Source organism: Lithobates pipiens, unplaced genomic scaffold (genome assembly GCF_037356315.1).
Source record: "Lithobates pipiens isolate NorthernLeopardFrog02 unplaced genomic scaffold, aLitPip1_a1.2 Scaffold_22, whole genome shotgun sequence".
Taxonomy (NCBI): Eukaryota; Metazoa; Chordata; class Amphibia; order Anura; family Ranidae; genus Lithobates; species Lithobates pipiens.
Genome location: NW_027507784.1, coordinates 220,652,030 through 220,671,061, shown reverse-complemented (window position 1 = coordinate 220,671,061; position 19,032 = coordinate 220,652,030). Strand labels below are relative to the sequence as shown.

Here is a 19,032-nt window from a genome sequence, read left to right as displayed (position 1 = left end):
CATGTAGAGTCAAAAGGGACCAATCTAATGAAATTAGAACAAAAATAATTTTACCTAAAGTCAGCCCATTGAACTAATGGTATACGGCACAGTCAATTTACTAGGCATATTAATAAGATAACCTACCCGGTTGGTGTGAGGGAAGTGGTTGTGGACAGCTTGGCGGCCGCTAAGGCTGGTGTGGCAATAGGGCAGAACAGTATGGCCGGAACAGCGTCCTATTCAACACATGCCCCAGTCTGTAGTGACCAATCGGAAACACCGATGTGACGTCATCCGGCCCGGCCTCTCAAAGTGACTACGCATGCGCCCGCAAATTTGTCTCCATGAAGTCGTGTAACATGTAGAGCTCCACCAGTTTGACTGTTGCAAGTGTATACCTCAATTTAATGACTTGTTGAATTATTGCACTGTGAAAATGAGTGTCATCACCACTGTTTGTCATTAATATATGGCCCCTCTATGTTTTGATCTTGCATTCTGTTATATCTTATAACCTTGAGACATGGCTATTTGTTGGCGTTTTTAATTTTTCTATATAAAATTAACTTAATGTAATATGGTGTTTTTTTGTGCCCTCTTTTCATATCATTCTGGGACGTGGCACCTAGTACTGTAATGGTATCCTCAGTACCATAATGTGGTGATACGCTTTCTTGATTTAAACTTATATGGTCTGTTGGTTCTTAGACACTAATGCCCAGGCTTGTCTACCATTTAGTGAATGACAGAACATCCAGTTCTGGGGGAGAAGCCAACGGATTATAAGATGTTGACAAACCATGTAAAGGTAAAGGTGCATAGCTTTTCAAAACCAGCTAGAGGATATTTGTGTTATGCACCATTTCAGTGCATCAACATAGAAAATAACAGATGGGAGTTGTTGTAACTGCTCTGCAACTGCATGATCCTGAAAGACTGGGTCATGTTGTTCATAGTCCTTGTTCAGTTAGCTGCAGTTTGACAGACATAACAGCAAGAGCTGGTCGCAGGGCCAGGCCTGCTAGTTAAAATAGCTTTTAAAAAGGTTCTACATTGTTGGTCAGCAGAATCTGTAAAAGGAGGAACCTTCTTCAATAGGTAAATGCTCATTTAGGACAGAGACTAGAGTTTTAACCACAGGAATAGCCCAGTTTTTTGTTAACGTTCAGCAAAAATTTTGGGGAGTGTTCATCTTTTGAGATGTGACCCAGTTGTCAAACTGCACATTTCATCTGTTTTGCACAATCTGAATGTTTTGCAAGACTTAGTAGGTCTTTGTGCCCAAAAGGGGCATGGTGAGATGGAGGAGAGTCAATTTGTACAATGCCAAGGCAATAAGCTTTTGAACATAAGCATATTGCATATAGGGTATGTGTGTTCTTAAGTAGTAAGTCAAAACCCAGGTGTAGATAGTCACTGGCGAAAGAGCAGGCAGAAGTGCTGAGTATTAAGCGCTGAGTGGTTGAATTTTACCAAGTTTGGAATGTATTCATTTTACAACTCAAACTATGCAAACCCAGGACAGGGGCACCCTGTATATTTCACAGTCTGTGTAAAATGCACCTACCTGTTCATGACTGGACTGTATACAAGTTCAGACTTTGCTCGTCAACGTGGGCATACCACTGAAGTGTTCAGGGACCGCGATCCATTGTGATGGACAACAGCCCTGGACCTGCAGAGCACCCTGCGGCTAACAGTGTCAAGATGAGCACCCTACACAGAATCTAGTGTTCAAAGCAACACTACAGGTCGCCTCTACAGCGTAGGGTCCGGTCTGGCTCCCAAGGTTTTAACAAAGTTGCACCAATCCAGATATACAGCTTCTGTAGGCTTGAAAAGACAGTAAGTGTTAAATTTAAGAATTCTAGGAAAATAAAAAAGTAGGAAAGCTGGTTTCTTCACGAAGGATTTGAAAAAACTGACTCAGAGTTGGGTTATACAGAAGGCATCCCAGGAGGAATGTGCTTGCCAGTGTCCATACACCTGCAGGTAGGAGCCTATAACCCATGGTGTATGAATAACTTTGTCCTGTACTGTGCAATTAAGATAAACATTTTCTTGAATCCAGCTCATCAGGAAGAGTTTAGCCCTGCTGGTCATACACACAAGGCAATACAGAGACCAAGTATGTTAGTCCTTCACAGCCAGAACGTCGAGTTTTAACAGTCTACAGTGAAATTGGGCATGCAGTCCTGCTTCAAAAAGGAGGCCACCATTAGCCCCAGAATCATGAAACAAAATAAATGGCTTGCTGTTGGCCCGAGGGGCTCGGGCATATGGAGGGATAGGCGCTTTTGGGGAAGGAGGATCCTGAACAGGGTTGTATCCAATACGAAGTCTAGTCCCGCCAAGCAATAAGTTGGGTCCAGCAATGTTCATGGGCACTGGTTGACAGAGTCCAGGTGGCGGGTCCCTTACCAGGAGGTCGTCAAAGTTTACGACTGGATACCCCAAGAATTAAACAGAACTAGGACCAGAGGGTAAGCACCTTGGGGAAGGCCTGATGTGCCACTGGAAGGCCAACAGGACAGGTAACAAATTAGCAATATCATACCACATCAGAAGTCAGGCAAGTGTTTATAAGAGAAAATAGGAAATGTCTAAGTAGGCATCCTGGAAGTCCAGAGGCATGCAGATCCCACAGTAGAGGGGAGGCCATGACAGACTTAGCAGATTCAAAGCAAAAACCCAAGTCCCACAGAAACAAGTTGAGAGTCCTCATATCCAGAAGGTAAGTGTCTGCCATTTGTCTTGAGAAAAGTTGAATAGCTGAACAGGTCTGCCTGCCTTTGCAGGGAGGATGAGAGCATAGTCTGAATTGCACCTCCTTCTGGAACAGGAGAGTACTTTTAACGCCAATTACCTCTTTGAGGTACGTGTCTAAGGAATTAACTAAGACATTCCCATCAAAGGTCATCCTCTTTGCACAAGTGTTTCACCAACCAGTATTTGAGCCTCTGGCTCCCTCACATGTGAAGGAAAGGCAGCTCATCCCGGATATCTACTGAAGAGTATCCACAAACTCTTCGATCGCGATCTACCCTTCTATCATAGTTACATAGGTTGAATAAAGACACCAGTCCATAATGCAATCCTCCCTTGCTGACCGCTTAAACTTGGACAGGAGGGGTGGTGAGGGCAGCATTTACTGCTACAGATATTTTCCTCTTCAGCCACCTGAAAGCCTACTTCTTCCCTCCTGCCAACATTCAGTGACTGCAGCGGGAAAGGGGATTGGTAAATGCTGCCCCCACCTGTCCCCTGTTCCACCTTTTGGCTGTGTGGACCCTTTGTGCTCCCTGCGTCTTCCCCCACCAAATAAAATTGTCAAAAATGCAATTGTAAAAAAATAAAAAATAAAACTGTCTATATACAATCCATTGCCCTACCAACACTGTCCACTTTTAAAGGTGGCATGTTTATATTTTTACAGTGACAGTTTTTTTTTTTTATATAGTATATAAACTTTATTTTTTTACAACAGAAGTATATACAGTACACAAAATACATAGTAAATTACCTGCATAAAGTAGAAGGATTTTCCTGTGGATCAAGGCACTGATGGGTGCCCATATGACTGCACAAGATGTGTTTACTGCGCATTTATAAGTCATTAATTCTATAAGAATTATGCGATATATTCTAGAAAGACTAGATTCTGATGGAATTTCCATAGCATATGGTCCAAAGTAACTATTTAAAGTGGACCTGATAGCTGTAGAAATTTTACCCAAGTGCACCAATAATCGTATCAGTAGATTACAAAAATAGCACTAATACCAATTAGATCATTAAAGCGGAGGTCCACCCTAAAGTGGACCTCCGCTCATCGGAACCCTCCCCACCTCCGGCGCCACAATTGGCACCTTTCAGGGGGGAGGGGGGTGCAGATTCCTGTACAGTACAGGTATCCTGCACCCACTTCCGGGATAGCTCTCTGCGGAAAGGGGCGTATATTACGCCCCTTTCTGCAAGTGCCCGCCCCTTTCCGCAAGTGCCCCGCTGCCTGCTGGGAAACACACAGATCCCAGAGGCAGCGGGGACCGTCCTTACTGCGCAGCGCGATTCGCGCATGCGCAGTAGGGAACCGGGAAATGAAGCCGAAAGGCTCCATTTACTGATTCCCATACCCAAGATGGCGGCGGCAGCACCCGACATACGATCTACAGATCGGCTTCGGGTGCCGACATCGCGGGCGCGCTGGACAGGTAAGTGTCACTATTTTAAAAGTCAGCAGCTGCAGTATTTGTAGCTGCTGGCTTTTTTTTTTTTTTTTATATAAAACGCAGAGTCCCGGTGGACTCCCGCTTTAAGCTCAGATTAACACAAGTGGGGTTGGTGGATTGGCCAAATCTAAAAATGCCATTTTATTCTTTCTAAAGGTATGGCTAGTCCCAGATGTGATAAATGTTTCTACTTTGTCTTCTGACTAGCTAAAAAACCTTAACTGGTTGACTCATCTATGCAATGTGCTTGGCTATCTGCTTTTTGCAAAAATGCTCTAGATAAAGCTGAATGAGATGGGGTTTGGGTGTTAAGTGAAACTGCACTCTGAGTGCTAGCATGGACCCCCCCCCCCCCCCCCATTTCTATAAAGCCATGAGTATTAAACATACAATCTCACCAGACATTCTTACGTTTTCAGAATCTTAGAACTCCCCCTCTACTGATGCTGGTCAGTAGACAAGAAAACTGGAGCACTGGTCATATGATCTCAGTGAAGGGGCTTTTGGCAAGTGACATCAAGCTAGAGCTAACCATTCAGTAGTGTCACCTTAACTCTGAGGGTCTATGCACACTGAGCATAAAAATACTAGTTCGTTTGGGGGAAAATTGCTCATGTAGAATGTTTTTGTACAGGTGTTTAGGAGCATTTCGATTTTTTCTGCCAGTAAACTCCTTTCAAAAATGCATACCAGAGTGGGGTTATATTACTCTGGGTAGCAACTTCTTAGAAAATGATATAAGAGGGTTAACAATAGAATACTGGTCCTATGATATCCTGATGCACATGGTTTTATAAAATTCTAAGGGATAGGCAATATGTACTAGTTAAAGTTAAACCATGTGTGTTGCCTGCAAATCAGAGGAGGCAGCCATTTCTAGGCTAAATCAATAAAGACTGTGTGGTGGTGTTGTGTAAGGCCCCTTTCACACGGGACGGATAAGTAATGATCCGCTCCGTGATGATCTGCTCGCTCAGCGGGGATCGCTCCGTTGTCCCCGCTGAGCTGGCTGCGGACAGGGCGGTCTCCGCACACTGTGCAGGGACCGCCCTGTCAGATCTCCGCTCTCCTCTATGGGGATCGGATGCGCACGGACCGTCTGTCCGTGTTCATCCGATCCGCTCTGCAGACGGATAGAAAAATAGGATTTTCCTCCGTCTGCAGAATCGGACAGTAGCGGAGGCGGACGAAATCGGGTGTCTGCGGATGTTCATCCGCAGACACCCGCTATCCCATAGGGATGAATGTATGCCCGTATTTCATCCGCAAACAGATGGATGAAATACGGACATATCGTCCGCATGTGTGAAAGGGGCCTTAAAGAATACAAATAGTTTTTTTCTAAACTTTTTTATTTTTTTAAATAAGATGTACAATACTTTGTAGATCACTATCCCCCAGTTAGAATATGACCCAGCAGCACAAACTCGCCTTTCTTTGATCCATTCAGCCACCAAGAGTGAGGAAATTAATGTAGAAGTTTGGCAATACAACACACCGCCTTCCAAATTCTGTCTCCTCAGTGATCTCCATTATCCTGCATACATTTTAGCAAAAATATTTTGTATATGCACAGCTCCATCTCCTCTGAGCAAATGTTCGGCTGGGCAGAGAGAACACCCATTCTCTCCAGCAATGCCTGACAGTTTTCCCCATTTAGTTAGGTCTTGCTAGTTCATTTCTTAAAATAAAAAAAAAAAAATTGTGCCAACCCCTGGTGATCTTTGATAGATTTCCACCTCGCATAGGTTTCCTACCCTTGGGCTAACCCATCTATGCCACTGAGTGACCGAGATATCCTTACTTAGGAAGGCAGGAGGAGGAGTGTGCACTGGAGGGTACACTGGATGCCTCAGAGTAAGGCAAAGACTCAAACTGAGGACAGAAAATTAGGGTCTTAAGAGAAGGATCATCACCAACCCCCCGAGCTGTTAGCTGAATGTGAGCTTGTGAGGCTACCTGACCCAGTGCATAAGATCTGCCATGTGCAGCCCTAAAATGCCCCCAAAATGTTGTAGTCACAACATCCACTGTGGGGTGGGAAGAGTTAATGCCTTATGTGGGTAGCTGGAGACCAGGGAGTGTCCATTGTTTGCTGTGCAGTAGCAGGAGATGTTGTGCCAGTCCTCACGCACCAGTAAAGAAAAAAATGGCACATACATCCACAGTAAGCTCAATAAGGCTTGCACAATGAAGTGACCGCTTCCACTAGTGACTTGGGTACACGGGGACACAGAAAAAGCACCAAATCCTAAAACGTGCACCCAAACTGACCCAGTCACTGTACTACTAGATGTCAGGGCATTGCAACACAGCACATTGGGATCAGGCAAGGGCTGCAAGCCCAGTCTCAATGCAGAAGATCTTCATCACTCAGGAATAAGCCATTAGTGACCCCCCATCTTAGGTTTGGTCTCCTGATGGACATACCTCAGTCTTCATGGACAGTCTTTTCTACGTTCGGAATGTATATGGCCGACAGAGGCGGCACGTGTGGCTCTGCCCACTGGAGGAAGTGGGCAACCTCCCGTGCTGCAGCCGAGTTCCTTGTTTATCCTTAATGGTTGACATACACCACTGCTGTTGTGTTATCTGACGCCCCTGTAGCCTCTTTGACGATGTGGAGAGGCACCGTCTGATCGCCCAAAGCTCGAGCACATTGATTGGCAGTTGCGATTCTTACTGCGACAAGAGGCCCTGGGCTGACTGTATGCCCAAAACACCCCCCCAACTAGGCGTTGTGATCACTGTCCAATGGAGAGGAAGGAACGATCTCCCGGACCGAAGGGGCGGAGACCTCAGCCACCAGAGAAGGGAATCCCTGACTAACTGGCTCCCCCGAATTTGACAATCCAGGGATAATGGAGATTTGTTCCAATTTGACAAAATCTCCTTTTGCAGGACTCAAGTGTAAAATTGAGCATACGGTATCGCTTCGAAAGTGGCTACCATGAGGCCCAGAATTTGCATGCAGAAGCGCAGCGACCACCACCTGCGGTTCACCAACAACTTCACCACAGCTTAAAGAGCCTGCAGCTTGTCTGAAGGGAGAAACTCTTGCTTCTGAGGAGTTCAGCAGTAAGCACAGGTACTCCAGGAGTTGAGTTGGCACCAACACCACTTCTTTAGGTTCAGCACCCAACCAGAGTCAGTATGGTGATCACCACATCCTCCCTTAATTCTGAGGCGGAAGCTGCTCTCAGGAGGAGGTCGTCTAAGTAACCCATAATTGCGATCCCATGCCGCCTTAATGCAAAATTGGAGCAAACACCTTGGTAAAGGCTTGGGGTGCCAGGCCAAAAGGGAGAGCCACAAACTGGTAATGCTCTTTCCCGACTGCCAATCGCAGAAACCTGGTGCCTGAGGCATATGGGTACATGTAAGTATGCCTTGCCATGATATCCAAGGATGCCCTGATGGAGTGCAGCGACCACAGAGCGAACCGATTCCATCCTGAACCTTTGCACTTTCAAATAGCTGTTGAGGGCCTTCAAGTCCAGGACCGGACATAACCCTTCCTTTTTGGGGACTACAAACAGATTGGAGTAGAATCCCTGAAACCTTTCCAGCGTCAGTACAGGTACAATCTCACCCCGTGCAACAGCAGGTCCTGTACTGCCCCGAACAGGGCTTCCCGTCCAGCCGGAAGTAGAGGTAGGCTGGAGATAAAAAATCTGTTTGGTGGACAAGCGAGACACTATCTTGTATCCTGATGAAACCAGTTTGCAGACCCCATTGGTCTGACAGTAGGGATGTTCACTGAGCTGCAAACTCTCAAAGGCGACCCCCCCACCCGAGAGTTGGGCGGTGGCAAACCTTCATGCGGTAACACTCCTTCAGCAGGCACCTTGTCGGACTGGGAATGCTCACCTACCGACGGGGGGGAGGGGGCACGCTAAAGCAGTTTCTGAGTGGAAAAAGGGGGCCCCTGCCTATGGCGTGGCTCCTTACTCTTCCTGGACTGTGGGAGCAATGTGCTCTTCCCACTGGTAACATTTTTAATAATGTCATCCAGCGAAGCTCCAAATAGCCCCTCACCTTGGAAGGGCAAATCCACCAGTGCTTTTTTTTTTTTTTTTTTTTTAAGATGCCTGGTCCGTAGACCAGCATTTCAGCCAAATCAGGCGCTGTAACACCACTGTTGATACTGATGCTCTAGAGAGCAGGGGGAACGTATCCAGGGCCACATCACAGACATACTTAAGGCCATGCACCAACTGGTCTGCTAGCTCTACGCAGACCAGGGGAGACTGTTGCTTCTCCAATTCACGGTGCAACAACTTTGCCCATTCAGTAAGCGTCTGCAACACCGAGGCTGTGGCCAGCACAGGTCGTAATGTTGACCCCACTAGCGTAAAAATGGACTGGGCCACTACCTCGGCCCTCCTGTAGGCAGGGTCCTTGAAGGCAGGAGTCCCTTCTACCGGAATCGTGGTTATTTTATTTAACCTGGATGTGGGGAGGGGGGTCAAAGACTGGAGGAGACGCCCATTTTTTCAGGAGGCTCTCCTCAAAGGGACTGAAAAGGCCCGCTGCATGCTTCCCCATTCCTTGTAGATGTACTTATCAAAATAAGTCAAATACAGAAACACCTTCGGTGTGTGGGCCAGTTTGTGGGACCCAAAAGGGACCACCACCTCAGCAGAAGTTCCTGCTGCATCCTGTATCTTCAGGATATCCCGCACTGCAGTAATAAGTGTTCCTACAAGCACTTTTTCCTGTGCCAACCAGGACACAGTCATTCTCACTGTCCCAACGGTCCTGGTCCACTACCTCTGACACGTCAGAACAGGGGCCACCAGTTACAGCGGGGTCCGGGGGCGTTTAACCTCCTTGCGCCCGCACGCCGCTGTCACCCTGGCAACAAAGGTCTCCAGGACCACCGACAAAGCGTCCATAGGCACATTTTTTGCAGGTGAGCCGGTTGCAATAGCAGGGATGTCTGGGGAAAAAGCGCCAGCGTTTGACGCCATGCTGACCCTCACTCACCTGCCATAATTTAGGGACTTAAGGCAAGGTACACAAATCCCACCCTCCTACCTGCTTGCAGACTGAGGGGGCCCCCCGTAGGACTCACCATCCTGACTACATGCTGCGCTGTTCTGCCGTTGACCACCTTGCCCTGTGTCAGTCACAAAGTGCCCAGAGTAAAAACCGCGCTGTTCTGAGGTACACAGACACCAGCACTAGAGGTAAACCGCGATGAGGCTACAAGAAAATGGCCTATGGACATCGTTGCAAAAAATGCAAAAATGGCCGCTGAACCCTCTAGAAGACTACAGGAAAATGCTGCGGCCTCAGCAAAATGGCATCTGGCTCTCCTCATGTAAAATAGCCAAAGCACCTCACAGAAGAAAAAAGGGCAGTAAAGAAAAAACGGACCTCAAGAGCCCACACAGCCCACCAAAGCCTAGAGTCCCCCCCTTGCACAGGACCCCAGGCCAGGTGCATACACCGCACCTCATGCCCAGTCACACAACGGCTCCAGCAGGGGGGATGAGGGATAGGGAGAGAGGAACGGGAGAGTGGGACCACCTAGTCTACCTCCCAGGGAATGCCCAGCTGCTCTATCCTGCTGAGGACAGGAGAGCTGTACTTACCCCTCCTGTCAGGATTTCTGGACGCATTCCACAGACCCATCACCCGAGTAGTACGGAGTGGCTTCTGGCCACGGCACACTGACACAGACGACAGTAGCCCTGTCATGTGTGTGCCCCAGAGCATAAAGCTCACCGGCTGCCCCTGGAACAGGAGGGGCATGTCGTGACCGACCCAGCGCATAGCTAGGGTCTGCTCATGCTCGATGGCCATGCTGGGGAGACTACAAGGATCTATATTACCCAGCCCAGTTGTTGATTGTAGATCACAGGATCAAAATTGCAGAAAAAAATTAAAAGATTTCCAGGACCAATGGTCCCCTCAGGGAGCCAGGTCCTTCTACACTATGCAGGAAAAAACTGAGCTGCAGGAAGCAGGGTGAGGGGTAAGGGGTTATAGCCAGAGGGACCGCACCCTGGGTGGTGCTGTGCAGTCTTGCGGTTTTTACATGTGTTACATGTTCTGCATAGTTCTCTCCTGCAGGTGGCATGATAACCCTAAGGTCAAGAATTAAAAGAGCTTTGTCCGTCGAAAGAGAATGAACGAAAGAGAAAGAAAAAAAAAAAAAAAAAAGACAGCCAAAAGCGGATATCTGCCCCTTGATGGTGCTTAAGGCAAGTTTCTGATCCACTCCTTGCTGAAAAAACAGCAGGATCCTGGAAACTGAATATGCACGGACGCCACCCCATCTCCTCACACATGGAGATGCAGGCCTTCCACCTATGATAAATCTTCAGAAAAGATGACTTCCATGCCCTTAGCATAGTGGATATTACCGAATCCGACACACCTTGGTCCCGTAGCACCTGGCTTTCAACAGCCATGCCATTAAAGCAAGTGACAGTAAAGCAGGATGAAGTATTGGACCTTGCGAAAGAAGGTCCTCTCGCATCAGCAGCCACCAAGGAACATCTGCCACTTTTCAGACTATATTGGCATACCACGGATGCCGAGGCCAATCTGGGGCAATCAGAATTACCGGAATCCCCTCGACATCCACTCTGCGAAGCAGACGTAGTAGAAGTTTAAGGGAAAAGCATAAATCAGCCGAAAAATCACCCAAGGAGCCACAAACGTGTCTGCCGCGGGATCCTATGACCTGGCCACAAACCTCTGCCTTCCGATTGAGCCGAGAAGCCAGAAGATCCACATCTGGCGTGCCGCACCTTAAGAATAGGAGCCAAAATACATCTGGATGTAGCGACCATTCCCCTTGATCCAGCATCTGAAAACTTAGATAGTCCGCTTGCTAGTTTTCTACGCCCGGAATGTACACGGCTGACAGAGGCAGAACGCGCTGCTCTGCCCACCGCAGGATGTGAGCGACCTCCAGTACTGGAGCCGAGCACCTTGTTCCTCCTTGATGGTTGACATACGCCATCGCGTTGTCCAACTGGATCCTGACCGGACGCCCCTGCAGCTTCTGACCATGTGTAGAGGCACCGCCTGATCGCTCAAAGCACCAGCACATTGATCGGCAGGTGGGATTCTTCCTGGGTTCAACGACCCTGGGCTAAATATATGCCCCAAACTCACCTCCAACCGGTCAGGCTGGCGTCTGTTGTGATCACCGTCCAATGAAGAGGAAGGAACGACTTCCTGGACCGAAGGGCCGGAGACCTCAGCCACCAGAGCAGGGAATCTGACTAGCTGGCTCACCCGAATTTGAAAATCCAGTCACAACAGATTTATCCCATTTGGACAGGATCTCCTTTTTCAAGACTCGAGTGTGGACTTGAGAATGCGGTACCGCCTCGAAAGAGGCTACCATGAGACCCAGAACTCGCATGCAAAATCCCAAGCGACCACCACCTGTAGGACACCAACAACTTCACCGCAGCTTAAAGAGTCTGCAGCTTGTCTGTAGGGAGAAAGATTATCGCCTCCAAGGAGTCAAGAAGCAAGCCCAGCTACTCCAGACGTTGAGTTGGCACCAACACCGGACTTCTGTAGGTTCAGTGCCCAACCAAACTCCCGAAGAGTTTGCATGGTGATTGCCACATCCTCCCTTAATTCTGAGGCGGAAGCTGCTCTCAGAAGGAGGTCGTCCAGGTAACCCACGAATGCGTCCCCTTGCTGCCTCAAAGCCAAAATTAGGGCTAGAGCCTTGGTGGAGACCCTCGGTGCCGACGCCAGGCCAAAAAGGGAAAGCTACAAATTGGTAGAGCTCACCCCCAATCGCAAATCACAGAAACCTCTGATGCTTGATGCACAAGGGAACATTCAAATATGCATCCTTGACGTCCAGGGATGCTAGAAAATCCCCCTGATGGAGTGCAGCAACCACTGAGCGAACTGATTCCATCCTGAACCTTTTTACTTCACAAAGCTGTTGGGGGACTTTGAGTCCAGGACCGGATGGACCCCTTCCTTCTTTGGGACTACAGATTGGTGTAGAATCCCTGAAACCTTGCCAGTACAGGCACTATCACCCCATGCAACAGCAGGTCCTGTACCGCCCCAAACAGGGCTTCCCGTCGAGGCAGAAGATGAAGGTTGGAGGGAATAAATCTGTTTGGTGGACAAGAAAAACTCTTGTATCCTGATGAAACCAGTTCGCAGATCCACTGGTCGGAAAGTAGGGAGGTCCACTGGGCTGCAAACTCCCGAAGGCAACCCCCCCACCCGAGAGCCGGGCAGGGGCAAACCTTCATGGAGGTTACAGATTTGCTCGCAGGCTTGTTTGGCTTGAAAATTCAGGGACACTTGTCAGACTCGGAACGCTTACCTGCCGACCCGGGCAGATGAAAAATCTGCTTCCTACGGTGTGGTTCCTTACCTTTTCTGGACTGTGGGAGCAACGTACTCTTACCCCAAGTAACATTCTTAATAAAGTCATCCAGCGAGGCTCGAAATAGCCTCTCTCCCTGGAAGGGCAAGTCCGCCAGTGCTTTCTTAGCTGCCTGGTCCGCAGACCAACTTTTCAGCCAAATCAGGCAACATAGCACTACTGCTGATACTGAGGCTCTTGAGAGCAAGGAGGCCGTATCTAAGGCCGCATCACAGACATACTGAAGGCCCTGCACCAACTGGTCCACCAGCTCCAAGCAGACCGGGGAAAGCCTGTTTCTTCAACTCACGGTGCAACAATTTAGCCCATTCAGTAAGTGTCTGTGACACCAGGGCCGTGGCTAACACAGGCCGAAATGCTGACCCCCTCACCACAAACATGGAACGGGCAATCACCTCAGTCCTTCTGTCGGCAGGGTCCTTGAAAGCAGGAGTCCCTTCCACCGGAATCGTGGTTACCTTAATTAACCTGGATACCGGGGGGTGTCAACAATCAGATGTCCATTTCTACAGTGAACGCTCCTCAAAGGGGTAACGCACTGCCATGCGTTTCGGGACTGAAAAGGCCTGCTGCGGTTTTTCCCCGCTCCTTGTAAATAAACGTATCAAAATAAATTGGGCAAGGAAACCCCTTAGCTGGCTTGTGGGATCCAAAAGGGTCCGACACCTACGTAGATGCCCCGCCTTATCCTCCATCTTTAGGGTATCTTGCACCACTGTAATAAGTGCTCCTACAAGAGACTTTTCCTGCGCCAACCTGGACACCGAGTCATCCTCACTGTCCAACGGTCCTGGTCCACATCCTCCGATACGTCAGAACAGGGGCCGCCTGTCACAGCGAGGCCTGAGTCTGAATCAGAGCTTTCCCCAGAAGACGATGGGTGGGATGGGGCGTTTTTTACCCCCCTTGTTACCTGCACACCACTTCCACCCTGGCAAGGCCTCCAAGGACCAACAGAGCATCCATAGGCACCGCAGGTGCAGGGGAACCAGTTGCAATTACTGGAATGTCTAGGGAAAAAGCACCAGCTTCCGAAACCATGCTGACCCACACTCGCCTGTCACCACTTAGATACCTAAGGCAAGTCACAAAATGTTCACCCTTCTAGCTGCCACAGACTGAGGGGCCTCCCGCAGGACTCACCACCTTGACCCAGGTACTGCAATGTGCTGCTGCTGTCCGCTCTCCCCATGTCATCCACAAGGTGTGTGTGTGAAAAGTGCAATGTTCTATTAGGAAACGAGCACCCAGGGCTAGAGGCAAAACTACCTGAGGCTACTAGAAAATGTCCACCGGCCACCTCAGCAAAAAACGTCTGAGGGCGCCGAGAAAATGGCTGCTGAACTTCCAGAAAATGGCTAAAAAGGCAGAAACTGTCTGTGGCTACAGAAAAATAACGGCGGCCCCAGGAAAATGAACACTGAGCATGTGGCAGCCTCCCTACTGCTCAGATGTGGAGGCAACATATCACCTCTACCCCACCTGTCAAATACCTCTGAAAAGCAAATCAGAGCACGAGTCTTTTTCAGAGGAGCAGCAGTCGTATAGGATTAGGGATCAGGATTATCCCTGTTCTGAGCTGTAATTGCTAAAGCTAGAGGGGGGCAAGAAATATTTTTTTAAAAGTGAGTAAGAGGGCATATAAGAGAGGGGAAAGGAGTGCAAGTACAATTAGGGCGAAAGGGGTGTTAAGTTTCTTTCCGTGTCTCCCCTGCTGCCTTCTATACACAAAGACAAGTGCAATAATTAAGCACGCCTCCTGGCCAAATCACTTTCAGCTGCTTCCATACACAAAGGAAAATACATTAATGAAACTTAAATGCACTTTTTCACAGGGATCATATTAACATCAAGGTTTAGAATCATCTTAACCAGAACTTACCAAAGGTGTCCAGGATATCAGTAATCAATACAAACTTGCTTGGGTAAAATCTGATGACCGTTGTGTCAGAGAGAAGCTTTGAACACTAGAGAAACAAAAACTTGATTTAGACATGCAAAAATTATGAGCAACTGATAAATGAAATAAAATGACCATTTTACTATAGTGGTTTTGTACATGGTGGCCTGGAAGTAGAGCAGAGTAGCCTGCAAGGCGACCTAGGAAAGTGTCTATAGCAGAGATATGCAATTAGCGGACCTCCAGCTGTTGCAGAACTACAAGTCCCATGAGGCATAGCAAGACTGACAGCCACAATCATGACACCCAGAGGCAGAGGCATGATGGAACTTGTAGTTTTGCAACAGCTGGAGGTCCACTAATTGCATATCCCTGGTCTATAATATGCCTGCAAAGTGGTGCATTTTTTTTGTGTTTAGAACAGTACCACAGCAAAATGACATTTCCAAAGGAAAAATTGTCATTTAAAACTGATTGCAGCTGTAATGAATTGTTAGGTCTCAGCAATATGGATCAAACCCATTTAATTAAAAAAAAAAAGAAATTAAGAAAGAAAAGGAAAATGGGATCCCTCTCTCTCTCCCCCCCCCCCCCCAGTCCATTACCTGGCCCTCTGGTATGAATATTAAGGGGAACCCCAAACCAAAAATAAATTGTGAGGGGGTCCTCCTAAAATCCATACTAGGCCCTTCAGCTCTGATATGGAAATTAAGGGGAACCCTGCACCAGTTAAAAAATGGCGTAGGGGTCCCCACCCTTCAGGTCTGTTATGGAGCCATGGGGGAATGGTCACCAGGTGGCCTCACCGTTAGTTATATAAGAACTGTCACAGCGAAGAAGTGTCACGCAGAGGGAGTCTTCCATGGAGGCGCGATAGAAGATGAATGACATTGTGGGACATTTTTTATTTTTTTAATAAAAGACTTGTCCCAAGCTGTGTCTTTTTTTAAGCATTTGACACTTTTGTGAAATGGTACAGAAACCATTTCACACAGGGGTAAGAGGTGCTTTGGGGACAAGGTGCTTAGGGGGGCTACCCATGTTGTACTGCAGCTTGTCAGGTTGCATGGTGAGATAAGGGTCTGGTGTGGATTTTGGGGGGACCCCTACGACTTTTTAAAAATAATTTGGAGCAGGGTTCCCCTTAATTTCCATATCAGACCGAAAGTGCCTGGTATGGTTTTTAGGGGGTCCCCCACACTTTAATTTTGGATTGGGGCTCCCCTTAATATTCATACCAAACCCGAAGGGCCTGGTAATGGACTGGGGGTGGGGTGGGTGATCCCAAGCTATTTTTTTCAATGAGTTTTATCCATATTGCCAAGACCCGACAATTGATTACAGCTGCAATCAGTTTCAAATGACAATTTTTCCTTTAGAAATGTCCATTTTGAATTTTGCTGAGGTACGGTTCTAAACACGGGAAAAATGTGCCACTTTACAGGCATACTATAGACACCCCCAGGCACAATAGTTAAAGGAAGATTACATTTTTATTGTTTCACTTTAAGCATAAAAAAAAAAAAAAAAAAAAAAAAAAAAATACTCCCAAAAAAAAAAGATCAGTTTAAAAAAAAAAAATAGGATTTTTTGTACTCAACGTAAAATCCTTCTCTGTAATTCACCGACCAACACAGCGCCTCTAACAAAATGGGTTGTTAGCCCTATCACTGGAGGGTACTAGGCAAAGTTGTAATACAACACTTCAGAACTTTTAGTTCTGCCCAGGGGGCGGTCCCTAGGCTACAATCCCCAGTCTGCCCTAGCAGCCTCAGTATGTCAACAAGCAGTATAACGTAAAGAGAGAAAAAAAAAAAAAAAAAAGGAGGGGCTGGTGTTGTGTCGGTCGGTGAATTACAGAGAAAAGGATGTTACGGTGAGTACAAAAAAATCCTATTTTCTCTTATAATCACCGACCGACAGCTCCCCATATCCCCAAGCAGTGCCAAACGAGGGGTGGGAAAAACAAAAACTTAATCCCCCATGGCAACTGGGAACTAGTGAAACTAAACCCACAAAAAAACAGCAGTGTGTGGAAAAACCACCCACCATAACCGGGTATCTTCAACAGGCGTGAGCCCCAATAACGCAACCAACTGCGGAAGTAATGTAACAGTGCATCAACATAATGCTGCGTTTTTTGAAAACCCAGGAAAAAATATCCGTTGCATATTCAAATGCAACTATACGGCCGCCTGCAAAACTTTGCTGCCAAAACAGGCATCCGCAAATGCACGGACGTCTACCTTGTAGAACTTTGTAAACGTATGGACAGGCGACCAGGTCACCGACTTACACACCTGAGCGACCGACGCTTCGTGTCAAAAAGCCCAAGATGTTCCGATTGCCCTTGTGGAGTGGGCCGTGACTGGAAAGGGGGGAACCCGCCCCTTCAGGGCGTATGCTTGTACTACAATCTGTCTGATCCACCTAGAAATGGTGGCCGACGAGACCGCCATGCCCTTCTTTGGACCAGCCACCAAAACAGTGAGTTTTACTTCTGAAAGGGAGCCATGGCAGCCAAATACACCTTCAGGGCCCCAACCATGTCCAGAGCGTGAAGGGTCACCTCCTTAGGGTGCTTCGGCTTGGGACACGGCGATGGTAATGCAATGTCCTCATTGATATGAAAAGCAGAGACCACTTTCGGCAGAAAGGACGGTTGCAAAAGCAACACCACTTTATCCTTGTGGATAACCAGATAGGGCGACTTGCAGGACAAAACCCTCCTGGCCGATGTAATGGCTACTAGAAAAAAACACTCTGGGAAAGCGTCCACAGGGGAATCTCCCTCATTGTCAAACGGCGATTTCTGAAGCTATGCTGACCCTACCCTGTCTACCACCCGAAGGGGACTTAGGACAGTGACAGTCCCACCCTCCTTGCTGCCGCTGACTGAGAGGTTCTAACCCACCAGACTCACCACCCTGAGGAGTTCTGCGCCATTTTTACAGCAGTGTCTGTAGATCCCTAGCGCTCCCAGATGCAGAGGGACCAAAGCTGTGTCGGAGGCAGGCCATCAGCAAGGTCGGTTAATGATCGCTGAGCAATCAAACCCGTGTCCAGATTACACAGAGCCTCCCAGCGCTCTGATGACAAAACAGGAAGCTGAGGGCACAGGAGCTGCTGCTAGAGCACAAAAAAGGTGGCCCGGTTTCAAGAAAATGGCCGCCAGTGTTCTGAATAGGGAATTACCGGGAAAATGGCCACTTGAAGCCCAGAAGCATGTTATCCCTTGCCCACACTGAAAATGGCCACCAGCCAGCGCCATGAGAGGCAGAAAGAAAACATGTGGCAGACACAGCGCTGCACCAACACAGGGATAAACCACACAGGCACCCTCCGGGAAGAAGCACTCAGGACCCAGACACCCCAGCACAACCAGAACCCAGGTGAGAGCCCAGGGCGCACGCACACACAGCTCAGTATCCATGTAAAGCCCTCCTGTGAGAAGGGGAAGGAGGGGAGTTCGGGACAGGGGAGAGAAGAGACGGGGGTGAGGGGGGCCCCCCGAATCGACCTCCCAGGGAATCCCCAGCCACCGAAACAAACAGCGAGTCTGACTTCCGAAAGGGAGCCGTGGCAGCCAAATACACCTTTAGAGCCCTAACCACATCCAGAGGGTGATGTGCCACCTCCTTGGGGTGCTTCGGCTTAGGACACAGCGATTGTAATACAATGTCCTCATTGATATGAAAAGCCGAGACCACCTTCGGTAGAAAGGATGGTTGCGGACGGAACACCACCTTATCCCTGTGGATAACCAGATAGGGTGACTTGCAAGACGAGGCTACCATTTCAGAAACCCTCCAAGCTGATGTGATGGGCACTAGAAAGACCACTTTCTGGGAAAGTCAAAAGGGAAATCTCCCTGATATTAACAAACGGCGGTTTCTAAAGCGCTAACACCAGGTTCAAATCCCATGGAGGCAACGGTGGACGCACCGGAGGGACTATGTGTCGTACCCCCAGAACGAAGGTACTTACTAAGGCGTGCGATGCCAGGGGTCGTTGAAAAAAAGACCGCTAAGGCTGAGATTTGCCCTTTGATGGTGCTTAATGCCAATCTCTGGTCCACTCCCTGCTGAACACCACGATCCTGGATATGGAAAAGGATCGTGGATGCCATCCTCTCCTCACATGGAGATATAGGCCTTCCAGGTACGAATGTATATCTTCCGAGAGGAAGTTTTCCGTGCCCTCAACATAGTTGGAATCACGAGTCCGACAGATCCTGGTTCCTCAACACCTCTCTATAGCCATGCCGTTCAAGCCAGCGATGGTAAAGCAGGATGAAAAATTGGACCTTGAGATAGGAGGGTCCTCGCACAACGGCAGTCACCAGAAACTGTGTGCCACCAGACGCACCAGGTCTGCGTACCAAGGACGCTGAGGCCAATCTGGGGCAACCAGTATTACTGGGATTCCCTCGGCTTCCACTCTGCGAAGCAGACGTGGCAACAGCTTCAGTGGAGGAAAGGTGTAGATCAGCTGGTACTGATCCCACGGAGCCACCAGCACGCGTCTGCCCA

The 19,032-nt window shown here is 48.4% G+C and overlaps 1 protein-coding gene across 7 annotated transcripts in view; it reads right to left on the bottom strand.

The window, feature by feature from the left end:
- The window catches only part of VPS35L (VPS35 endosomal protein sorting factor like), a 1,440,208-nt gene that overhangs the window by 1,142,068 nt on the left and 279,108 nt on the right, over positions 1-19,032 (bottom strand). For all 7 annotated transcript variants that reach the window (XM_077448861.1, XM_077448865.1, XM_077448864.1 and 4 more), the window contains one exon: positions 14,483-14,567. In XM_077448861.1, the coding sequence (XP_077304987.1) occupies positions 14,483-14,567 (85 nt within the window). The remainder of the gene's footprint in view (positions 1-14,482; positions 14,568-19,032) is intronic.